General features: G+C 40.6%; 1 protein-coding gene across 4 annotated transcripts in view; it reads right to left on the bottom strand.

Moving 5' to 3' along the window:
• The window catches only part of PTPN2 (protein tyrosine phosphatase non-receptor type 2), a 67,563-nt gene that overhangs the window by 44,565 nt on the left and 10,082 nt on the right, over positions 1–12,916 (bottom strand). For all 4 annotated transcript variants that reach the window (XR_004970134.1, XM_036323695.1, XM_036323697.1 and 1 more), the window contains exon 2: positions 6,275–6,365. Coding sequence is in view for 3 of the 4 variants with exons in the window: in XM_036323695.1 (XP_036179588.1) it covers positions 6,275–6,365 (91 nt within the window). In the remaining variant the exon portion in view is untranslated. The remainder of the gene's footprint in view (positions 1–6,274; positions 6,366–12,916) is intronic.

Here is a 12,916-nt window from a genome sequence, read left to right as displayed (position 1 = left end):
CAGGAATTTAAAATTTTTACTTCATTATGTATCTGTATGTATTATAATATATAGACAACCAACCTCCCGCCTCCCCAATTCTGAGTATATCTGATGGTCCTGGAAGGTGCACCAGGTTTCCTCTGACTTTAAGTGCCTTCCCTGCACACACTGTTCCTCCACCCTCCAGTCCCAAGTGCAAGTGCTCTGCAGCAGAGCTTCCCAAGTAATGAGCTGGGCTGCACTAGGGGCCTCTGTTAAAAAGATGCTTACTGCCCTGACCGGTTTGGCTCAGTAGATAGAGCGTCGGCCTGTAAACTGAAGGGTCCTGGGTTCAATTCCAATCAAGGGCATGTACGTTGGTTGCGGGCACATCCCCAGGGGGGGGGGGGGGGGGGGGTGCAGGAGGCAGCTGGTCGATGTTTCTCTCTCATTAGATGAGAGAATTAGATGTTTCTAATTCTCTATCCCTCCCCCTTCCTCTCTGTAAAAAATCAATAAAATATATATTTTTTTTAAAAAGATGCTTACTGCTATGGCAACATTTTGATCCACTTAGCCCCTGGGGCGGCAGCAGGCTCCACCCATTTGCAGCCTTCATTGTTAGGGTTAATTACTTTGTATCTAGAGACCCTGTCATGTTCACCATATATTCCCATTACCTAGCCCAGTGCCCTTGCCCATCAAATTCAGAAACCTAGAAAGCCTCTGGTATAACCCATAGACCTTATTCCAATATTCTTTTTTACACGCACTCATTTGTGTGTGCGCAGTTGTTGCAATTTTATCACATACTAGTATGTAGACCAGGGGTGGGCAAACTTTTTGACTCGAGGGCCACAATGGGTTCTTAAACTGGACCAGAGGGCCGGAACAAAAGCATGGATGGAGTGTTTGTGTGAACTAATATAAATTCAAAGTAAACATCATTACATAAAAGGGTACGGTCTTTTTTTTTGTTTTATTCATTTCAAACGGGCTGGATCCAGCCCGCGGGCCGTAATTTGCCCACGGCTGATGTAGACTCATGTAACCACCACAATCAAGTCCACGTTTTAACACCACAAAGATCCTCTGTGCAACCCCTTTAGAGTCATGTTCTCCATCTCTACAATTTTATCATTTCAAGAATGCTATACGAATGAATCACACAGTATGTAAGCATTTGAGATTGGATGTTTTTACACAGCATGAGTCCTCTGAGATCTATCCAAGTTGTTGCATGTATCAATAGTTCATTCACTGAGCGCTGAGTGGTAGGCTATGTTATGAATATACCATTTTGTTAACCTCTTGCCCACTGAAGGACATCTGAATTGTCTCCAATTTGGGGCTATCACAAATAAATCTGTATGCTTTCTGTGTAGACATAAGATTGCAATTCACTGTGATAAACATCCAGGAGTGAGCCCTGGCTGGTGTGGCTCAGTTGAATGTCAACCCATGCATCAAGATGTCACTGGTTTGATTCCAGGTTGGGGCACATACACAGGTTGCAGGCTCAATCCACTGTCATGTGGAGGGCATGCAAGAGGCAGCCTATAAATGTTGCTCTCTCTCTTTCAAAAATAAAAAATGTCCACGAGTGCAATTGTTGGGTTATATAAGGTAAATCTATGTTTTTTAAGACACTGCCAAACTATTTTCCAGAGAGGCCACATCATTTTATGTTCTGACTAGCCTTGCATGAGATCCAGTTTCTCTGCTTTCTCAGATCCTTGTATGAATATTGTAGTCCCATTACTTTTTGCTGTTCTAGAAGGTGTGTAGTGATCTCTCATTGCCAAGGCTTTCATTTGCATTTCCCTAGAGGTCAAGAATATTTCCTTAGAGGAGAAACCAAGATGGCGACATAGATAAACACCTGAAATTGCTGCTGCGAACAACCACTTCAAAAATACAACTAAAAGACAAAACAGACATCATCCAGAACCACAGGAAGGCTGGCTGAGTGGAAATTCTACAACTAGAAGGAAAAAGAAAAGCACACTGAGACTCAGAGGAGGTGCAGAAGTGAAGTGCAGAGGTACAGAGGCTCAAGCGCGTGTGGAAACGAGCTGGAAACAGAGGACGCCAGTGTCTTTTGCAATCGGGAGCGAGGCACAAACTTCCGTCGGCCCTGACTCCAGTTCTGGGTGAGTCTCTGGGGATTCGGACTCATATGGGGAGAAACTGGACTGTCTGGCAGCGGGCGGAACTCGAGGGCAGCTTTCTCTCAGAGGTGCTTGCAGCGATTACCAGGACACTGAGACCCAGGACCTCTTAGGGCAGGGCTGAGGATCAGCCATAGCTGTTTGCTCCACCCTGTTGATTCCCTGAGACCCCGCCCCACCCAAGCTGTGTGCAGAGGGTTTTGCATATGAATGCCCTGGCCCTTTGTAATCTGAAAATTACCTAACAAACTGCAGCTGGGTCAGAGAGACCCAGAACATCCAAAAGAAGGCCCAAGGCCCCACAGCAGCTTGCATTGCTTCACAGCTGGGCCTCATCTGGGCACCTCTAAAACCCAAACAAGGAAGAGGAACCTGCAGATCTCTCCATAGCTCCTGCTGGGTAGCCTCAGGCAGAGGCTAAATTAGCACCTCCTTAGAGATCCAAGAGCCTGTATACCCAGTGGTCAGAGTGGGACCATCCAGATTACAACTCCTCAGATCCATAAGGGACACACTCAGGGGACAGACTCAGTGAGCACATAAGCCCCACTGAAGCAAGTCTTGCCCCATAAGGGTGTCTTCAGCACAGAAGTTCTCCCACTGTCGACACAGCTGATTCTCACAGCCAACTGGCCTGGAGGTCAATTCCTCCCAGTGATACCTACAACAATCAAGGCTTAACTACAACAAGACTGTGCACACAGCCCACAAAGGGGTGCACCAAGAGTGTCCACCCCAGGTAATTGGGAAGGCTGAGCCACTGGGCCCTATAGTACACCTAGCACAGAAAGCCACTCTATCAACACAAGGAAGCATAAAAAATGTGAAGACAAAGAAACAGATCACAAATGACAGAGATGGAGGAAAGCAAACTACTGGATATAGAGTTCAAAACCACACTTTTAAGGTTTTTTAAGAATTTTCTAGAAACCACCGACAAATTTAGTGAGACCCTCAAGGATATGAAAAAGGACCAACTAGAAATTAAGCATACACTGACTGAAATAAAGAATAATATACAGAGATCCAACAGCAGACAAGAGGATCCCAAGAATCAAGTCAAAGATTTGAAATACGAAGAAGTAAAAAACACCCAACCAGAAAAGTAAAAAGCAAAAAGTGTCCAAAAATATGAAGATAGTGTAAGGAGCCTCTGGGACAACTTCAAGCATCCCAACATCCGAATTATAGGGGTGCCAGAAGAAGAGAGAGAGCAAGATATTGAAAACCTATTTGAAGAAATAATGACAGAAAACTTCCCCTACCTGGTGAAAGAAATAGACTTACAAGTCCAGGAAGCGCAGAGAACCCCAAACAAAAGGAATCCAAAGAGGACCACACCAAGACACATCATAATTAAAATGCCAAGAGCAAAAGACAAAGAGAGAATCTTAAAAGCAGCAAGAAAAAGACAGTCAGTTACCTACAAGGGAGTACCCATACGACTGTCAGCTGATTTCTCAACAGAAACTATGCAGGCCAGAAGGGAGTGGCAAGAAATATTCAAAGTGATGAATAGCAAGAACCTACAACCAAGATTACTTTATCCAGCAAAGCTATCATTCAGAATTGAAGGTCAGATAAAGAGCTTCACTGATAAGAAAAAGCTAAAGGAGTTCATCACCACCAAACCAGTATTATATGAAATGCTGAAAGGTATTCTTTAAGAAGAGGAAGAAAAAAAAGGTAAAGATAAAAATTATGAACAGCAAATACATATCTATCAACAAGTGAATCTAAAAATCAAGTGAATAAAAAATCTGATGAACAGAGTAAACTGGTGAATGTAATAGAATCAGGGGCATAGAAAGGGAGTGGACTGACAAATCTCAAGGGGGAATGGGGTGGGGGGGTGTGGGAAGAGACTGGACAAAAATCGTACACCTATGGATGAGGACAGTGGAGGGGTAAGGGCAGAGGGTGGGGTGGGAACTGGGTGGAGGGGAGCTATGGGGGGAAAAAAGAGGAACAACTGTAATAATCTGAACAATAAAGATTTATTTTTAAAAAAAGGAATATTTCCTTACTGGTTAATAATGTTTTTCACATGATTATGTGCTTATCTACCATCTGTATTCATAATCTTTTACCCATTTCCTAATTGACTGTTTTGGTTTTTTTAAAAATATATTTTATTGATTTTTTACGGAGAGGAAGGGAGAGGGATAGAGAGTTAGAAACATCGATGAGAGAGAAACATTGATAAGCTGCCTCCTGCACACCTCCTACTGGGGATTGCCCGCAACCAAGGTACATGCCCTTGACTGGAATCTAACCCGGAACCCTTCAGACTGCAGGCCGACGCTCTATCCACTGAGCCAAACTGGTTAGGGCTTGACTGTTTTTCATTGTTCAATTTTGAGAGCTCTGTATATATTCTAGATATGAGTTCCTGGCGGTTTATAAATATTTTCTCCCAGTCTGTCATTGTCTTTTCGTCCTCTTAAAGGGTCTTTCACAGACCAAAGGTTTTAATTTGGGCTTAGTCCAATTTATTGATCTTTTTCTTTTCTGGATTGTGCTTTTGGTATCATGTTAAGAACTCCACCTGGTGTTATGTCCTGAATTTTCTATTTTCTTCAAAACATTTTATACAGGGGCCCAGCTGGTCTGGCTCCATGGTTGAGTGTAGACATATGAACCAGGAGTCACAGTTCGATTCCCAGGCAGGGCATTTGCCCAGGTACAGGCTCAGTCCCCAGTGTCGGGTAGGCAGGAAGCAGCAGATCAATGATTCTCTCTCATCACTGCTGTTTCTATCTTCCTATCCCTTTCTCTCTGAAATCAATAAAAATATATAAGTTTTATCCAGGGATAGGCAAAAGTAGGTTTATAGTTGTGAGTATGTGGAACACAGAGTTTCTTATATGACTGCTTAATTATTTGTACAAGCGCAAACCTACTTTTGCCCACCCCTGTACTTTACAGTTTACGACCAACTTTAAAATGTTTTTATTTATTTTTAGAGAGAGAGGAAAGAGGGAGAGAGACAGAACATTGATGAGAGATAAACATCAACAGATGAGAGAGAAACATCAACATAGATCGGCTACTGCCTGCACGGCCCAGACCAGGGATCAAGACTGTAACCTGGGCAGGTGCCCTGACCAGGAATCGAACCAGTGACATCCTGGTACATAGGTTGATGCTCAACCACTGAGCCACACTGGCCAGGCACTTTTAAGTTAATTCTTATGGTGTGAGATTCATTTTTCCCCTCTAGATGTCCAAATACTCCAGTACCAACTGTTGAAAAGATTATCCTTCAATTAAATTGCTTGGCACCTGTCAAAAATCAGTTCACCAAATTATGAGTCTTATTTTTGGGTTCTCTATTCTGTTTAACCAATCTATGCCTCTATTCTTCTACCAATACCTTATCTTGATAACTGTAGTTATAAATGCAGATAACCCTGGAAGAATGCTGAAGTTAGAGGCACTGACCCCCCCCCCCCCCCCCCGAGAAAGAGACATATCGATTGGTTGCCTCCCGCACACATCCTGACCAGGGCAGTTGTTTTAAAAGTTTTCCACAAAAAATACACACTACTTTTGTAGTTTGAGGGGAAAGAAACTACACCAATAAATATCTTAAGTAATAACAATAAAGTATACGAAATAATATGAAAAGGAAGTATACATGTGTATACACACACACACAATAAGGTTACAATTATTTTAAAGAAAGAAAAATTATGCATAAGAAAAAAAGATTGGTAGGAGATACATCAAAATAATGGTGGCTGCGTGGACGAAATAATTATGGGCAATTTTCCCTCTAAGAACATGTATTATGTTAATATTAAAAAAATTACTGCCCATCCGGTGTGGCTCAGTGGTTCAGTGTTGAGCCAGGACTAAGAGGTCACCGGTTTGATTCCTCCTGGTCAGTGCACATGCTGGGGTTGCAGGCTCAATCCCCAGTAGGGGGTGTACAGCAGGCAGCCAACTGATGTCTCTCATTGATGTTTCTAATCTCTCTATCCCTCTCCCTTCCTCTTTCTCTAAAAATCAATAAAAATATATATTTTTTAAAAATTACTGTACTTATCAACCCTGACCAAACCTTCTTTTTCACTGGTTCCTGCCTCCCGAAACAAACCAACAAACATAAATATGCACACAAACCCACAGATACTTACATGGGCTTACATCTCTGTATCTGTTTCGATTTCTGTTTTCTGGAAACTTGGCCACTCTATGAGGATAGTCATGGGACTCATTTCGAATTTCCTTAAAATAACAAAAATATATTTTAATATTCTTCTTAAATTTTATATAGCAAAACAGATACTTTCCCAGCCAGGACAAAATAACACTTATTGAACACTTGTAATATGCCAAGTACTATGCAAAACACACTATATACATTATCTCATTCAATTCTCACAATACCAATGCAAGGGATGATTTGAGAGGCTAAACGACCCACCAAGGGTCCCAAAGCTAGTAAGTGGCAGACCCAAGGACTGAACCAAGATCCTTCAGGCACCAAAGTCTTCGCTCTTGATATACTTATTTACTGTCATGCTATATTCAACACCTATAAGGCAAACATTAAACATTTTATGTCACACAGAATTAATGCACTGAGGTACCTAAGATTACATGATATTCAAATTTCTGACTAAACTCTCTTAATATTATCTATCTATATTTCAAAGTTTCTATCTTAAAATTATAAACTATTTTTTATCTTCATGTCATATAACTTTAACTTTATTTTGAGTCCAGAAATAGCCTCAAATTTTATTTCTGGAGCCATAAATGATTAGCAACAACCACTAAGCCTGAGGCACATTTTAGGACCCTTGTGGTTCTCTGTATTCTACTATGGAAGAAATTCTGTAAGGTTATGCCTGCATTAGGGGCAGCTACTTGTATTCAACATCAGTTTTTTTCTTTCATATGAAATACTAGAAGCCTGGTACACGAAATTCGTGCATTGGGGGGGAGGGGTGTCTCAGCCCGGCCTGCGCCCTCTCGCATTTTGGGAGCCCTTGAGGTATGTCCTACTGATGGCTTAGGCCCGCTCCCCATGGGCAGTCAGACATCAGCACTACCATGGAGGCGGGAGAGGCTCCTGCCACTGCCGCTGCACTCGCCAGCTATGAGCCCAGCTTCTGGCTGAGCGGCACTCCCCCTGTGGGAGTGCACTGACCACCAGGGGGCAGCTCTGTGTTGAATGTCTGCCCCCCTAGTTTGGTCAGTTTGCATATTAGCCTTTTATTATATAGGATAATTCTAAGAATTCAGGTAAAAACAGAAACATACCAGAAAAAAGTATGCATTAACAGCAAAATTTAATTTGGGCTTTTTTTTTTTTTTCACACTAACACATGTGAGAAAAAGCATTTTAAAAGTCAGACACCCCAGATAGTTCTAGAAATTAAGCACAAATAAATTATTCAAGTAATTTCTTGATGAACATCCTTACTCTGGGTTCCCTTGCCTGCCACGACCGCTACCGGCTCTAAAACAGTTAACTTTTTAGTTCATGTTTTTATTCATTGTGCCTTCCAAGATGCAAGAGAAGGGAATACAGATCCATTCTCAATTGGAGAAATCTGTCACATTGTGCAAAGAGCACATGTGATACAAACTATGTTGGTACAGCCATTTTGGAAAATGCATTTTGCCACACAGAAAAACAGAAACATACACACTGTACACACACTTTACAACTGTTGCTGTTGACTTCTTAAATGCTACTGTCACATTCAGCAATCTTGCTGAGCTCTCTAGTATTTTGTAGCTGGCTCTGAATTTCTCCGTATCAGTATTGTAATTCTGTCTCTCCCTTATACTTCATATTTCTTCATACCTTTTGTTTCTTCTTCTTTTTTTTTTAAATTCTAATTCCACTGGTTAGGATCTCCTATTTATAATCAAATGGAAATACCGCCCCCCCCCCCCCCAATTTTGAATGCACTGCTTCTAAGGTTTAAGCACTAAGTGTAATACTTCTTTAGGTTTCTGGTGGAATGAAGTTGGATCTTTACCATAAACCATACACAAAAACTAACTAAAAATGGATCAAAGACCTAAATGTAAGACCTGAAACTATAAAACTCTTAAAAAAAACACAGGGTTTAAAAGTTTTCATGATCTTGGATTTGGCAATGATTTCTCAAATTAAGACACTAAAAGCATAGGCAACAACAACAAAATAGACCATGACCTTGGATTTGACAATGGTTGCTTTTTTTTTTTTTTTTTTTTATTTCAGAGAGGAAGGGAGAGAGATAGAAACATCAATGATGAGAGAGAATCATTGATCGGCTGCCTCCTGCACGCCCCACACTGGGGATGGAGCCCGTAACCCAGGCATGTGCTCTTGACTGGAATTAAACCCGGGACCCTTCAGTCCACAGGCCGATGCTCTATTCACTGAGCCAAACTGGCCAGGGCAGCAATGGTTTCTTAAATTATGACACCAAAAGCGTAGATGACACAAGAAAAATAAATTAAACTTCATCAAAATTAAGAATTTTTGCACATCAAATGACACTACAGAGTGAAAAGATAACCCACATATTGGGGGGAAAATATTTGCATATCATATATCTAACAAACCATTAATAACCAGAATAAAGAACTTCTACAATTCAAAAACAAAAGGACAATGAATTAAAAAATAGGCAAAGACATTTATTAGAATGACCAAAATCCAGAATACTGACAACACCCAATACTGACAAGAATGAGGAATAATAGTAACTCTCATTCATTGCTGGTGGTGATATAAAATGTTACAGCCACTTTGAAGACAGTTTGGTGGTTTCTTACAAAACTAAACATACTCTTACCATATAATCCAGCAATCGTGCTCCTTGGTATTTACCCAAAGAAGCTGAAAAGTTATGTCCACACAAAAGCCTGCACACGGATGTTTATAGCAGCTGTATTAATAACTGCCCAAGCTTGGAAGTAACCAAGGTATCCTTCAGTACAGGAATGGATAAATAGTCTGTGGTACATGCAGACAAAATATTGTTCAGTGCTAAAAAAGAAATAAGCTATCAAGCCATGCAGATATTAAAGAACCTTAAATGCATATTTACTAAGTAAAATAAGCCAATGTGAAAAGGCTACATACTGTATGATTCCAACTATATGACATTCTGGAAAAGGCAAATATATGAAGACAATTAAAAGATCAGCTGCCAGGATTTGGGGCTGGTAGGGAGGAATTAATAGGAAGATTACAGAGGATTTTTAGGGCAGTGAAAATACTCTGTATGATGCCATAATGATGGATATGTGTACATTGTCCAAATCTACAGAATGTATGCCACCAAGAGATAACCCTAAAGTAAATTATGTACTTTGAGTGATTATAACATGTCAATGTAGGTTCATCAATTTTAACAAATATACCACTCTGGTGGGGGATTCTGATAATGGGGGAGGTTATGCATGTGTAGAGGCAGGGAAATCTCTGTATCTTCCCCTCAATTTTGCTGTGAACCTATAATTGCTCAAAAAAAAAAGTCTTAATTGAAGAAAAAAAAAAGGCAAATGACTTGAACAGACATTTCCCCAAAGATATACAAATGGTCAATAAGCACATGAAAAAGATGCTCACCATCCTTAGTCATTAGGGAAATGCAAATCTAAACCACAATGAGAGACCAATTCATACCTACTAACATGACTATAATTTTAAAAATGGAAAGTAACAAATGTTAGTGAGGATGTGATGAAATAGAAATCCTTACACATTGTTGGCTGGAATGTAAAATGTTGCAGCCACTATGGAAAACAGTTTAGCAGTTCCTCAAAAAGCTACACACAGAATTACCAAATTATCCAGCAATAGGGGGATAAGGACACATATGGAATACCTTGGTCAATAAAGAAAAAAAATTATAAAAAAAACTGAATAGATGGAGGAATAGGGAAACAGGCACTTTCTTAAACTACTAATGGAAGTATATGTACATTACAACTCTTTGGAAGGTTATTCATTACAGCACTGTTTATAATTGCTAATGGATATAAAAATAACCTACATATCCATTATAACGAGTGGTTTAATAATGAATTCTATTTAACTGTTAAAATGAACACAAGGTGCAAAACTAGGGGTGGGCTAGGTAGAGGGAGGAGAAAGGGAGACAAGCAGGGGACAGCTTATATGTGTATAAAGTATCTCTGGGAAGACAGACAAGAAAACTGGTTATAGTGATTGCCTGTAGAAAAGGAACTAGGGAGAACAGAGACAGTGACTTACATTTCCACTATATACCCTTCTGTACTGTTTTCATTTTTGCCATGTTCATATAATCCTAACCAAATTATTTACTTATTTATTTCTCAAAACACAGACTCTAAAATTTGCCCTGACTGGGTGGCTCAGTTGGTTGGAGCATCATTCCACACACCAAAATGATGGGAGCTCAATTCCTGGTTAAGGCACATACCTAGGTTGTGGGTTTGATCCCATCAGGGTGCGTGCAAGGAGGCAGCGGATTGGTGTTTCTGTCTCACATTGATGTTTCTCTCCTCTCTCTCTCTCTCTCTCTCTCTCTCTCTCTCTCTCTCTCTCTCTCTCTCTCTCTTTCTCTCTCTCTCTTCAATAAAAAGAATATCCTCAGGTGAGGATAAAACAACAACAAAAAGAGACTCTAAAATTAAGTACTGGCCTCCTACCTAGACATACCACTTGACTGCAGTATAAACTTGAAAAACTGAGTCTCAGGGTTCTCATTTGTAGCCACCTCTTAGATAATCCACATAAAGTATATAGCATGTACCTAATACAAAGTAGGAACTCAATCAAGATTAGTATATTATTCTTGCCGAAACCGGTTTGGCTCAGTGGATAGAGCATCGGCCTGCGGACTGAAAGGTCCCAGGTTCAATTCCGGTCAAGGGCATGTACCTGGGTTGCGGGCATATCCCCAGTAGGAGATGTGCAGGAGGCAGCTGATCGATGTTTCTCTCTCATCAATGTTTCTAACTCTCTATCTCTCTCCCTTCCTCTCTGTAAAAAATCAATAAAATATATTTAAAAAAAAAAAAGATTAGTATATTATTCTTGTTAAACTCTCTTCCTCAAAGAAAGGAACTTATTCCATCAGGAATCTTATCTCCCAACCAGTGAAAGGCCGTAACTAAGCCTGAACAAATCTATAATAATAAAGGGGTAATATGCTAATTAGACCCGACAGCCTAACGACCTTCCAGATGTCCTTCCAGACGGAGCCAGGGCTGTGAGGGCTGAGCCCCTTGCACGAATTTCATGCATTGAGCCTCTAGTCTAAAGTAATAGTTTTTGAAGAATACAGGATATTTAGCTTCATACTTGATTGTCCCTCCACAATATTTTTAGACGGAGTATATGCACAAACATTTGACTAATAAAATAAAGTGAACAATGCCCTGGCTGGAGTGGCTCAGTTGGTTGGAGCGTCATCCCGTGCACCAAAAAGGTGGCCAGTTTGATTCCTGGTCAGGGCACATACACAGATTGTGGGTTCAATCTGGTTGCAGTGCATTAGGGAAGCAAACAATCGATGTTTCTCATGCATGATGTTTCTCTCTCTCTCTCTCTCTCTCTCTCTCTCTCTCTCTCAAATCTATATATATAATAGAGAAATATGCTAATTAACCGGGACACTGTAACGGGTTGACTGGACAGGAGGAGGCTGCATGTGCAGCGTCGAGGGCGGGGCGGCAGGGGCCTCAGCGTGCCTGCACTGGGGGAGGGCCTGATCAGCAGTAGCCATGGCTGCTTCAAGGGCCAGAGAGGGAGGCAGGGCGGGACCAGCAGCAGTTGCGGCTGCTGTGGGGCCCAGGGAGCAAGGTAGGGCCGGCCCTGCGACTCAAGGGTGGGCAGCGCTGCACAATTTCGAATTGCGTGCTGGGCTCCTAGTTAATAAATAAAAATAAAGAAATAATAATAAAAGTGAATACTTTACTTTCACATAATTCAGGATTCACTTAGGGAACTTAAATACAAAAAAAGAAATTTAGGTATGTTCTCCCATAAATAGAAAATCTATCGATTTGGGATTATCTTTAAAGTCCTTGTTTTTTCTTATTTTATTAAAAATTAATTGCTCTTTTCCAATTTCCTAATTCTTATTAGTTGTTCCATCACAACAGTTCAAGGCAGAGCACTCCACAGTACAAGGACATAAAGTTTTTTGTGCACTATATAGAACAAAGATATATACCAAGTTCAAAAATATTATTTAATAAAATATTATGAAATAACTATTTCACCCTAACAATGATGGAAATTAAGTTACAGCAACAGAGATTTAAAAAATAAAAACTTTCAGCCCAAACCGGTTTGGCTCAGTGGATAGAGTGTCGGCCTGAGGACTGAAGGGTCCCAGGTTCGATTCCGATCAAGGACATGCACCTTGGTTGCAGGCACATCCCCAGTAGGGAGTGTGCAGGAGACAGCTGATTGATGTTTCTCACTCATCAATGTTTCTAGCTCTCTATCCCTCTCCCTTCCTCTCTGTAGAAAAATCAATAAAATGTCTTTAAAAAATAAAAACTTTCAGATTTGAAATGTGAACCTGTTTTAGTAACTTCACTGGTTAAAACATAAATCATCACGGAAGCAATTCCTATCGTCATAGAGTGACTACAATTTTCTAAGGTTACCCCAGCGTACCATCCCTTGACTAGGAATAGAGTGGTACACATTCTAGGAGCCATACGACCTTACTCCAACCCACTTAAGGAATTCCTAGAAGTACTATTAAGTAAACTGTTAAGAGGAACTGATAGCTTTCAGAGTATAAAACTGTTCAAATACAGTG

The sequence above is a fragment of the Myotis myotis genome, unplaced genomic scaffold (genome assembly GCF_014108235.1).
Source record: "Myotis myotis isolate mMyoMyo1 unplaced genomic scaffold, mMyoMyo1.p scaffold_m19_p_9, whole genome shotgun sequence".
NCBI classification, from domain to species: domain Eukaryota; kingdom Metazoa; phylum Chordata; class Mammalia; order Chiroptera; family Vespertilionidae; genus Myotis; species Myotis myotis.
Note: the sequence above shows the minus strand (reverse complement) of the source record. Positions and strands in the feature narration are given on the sequence as shown.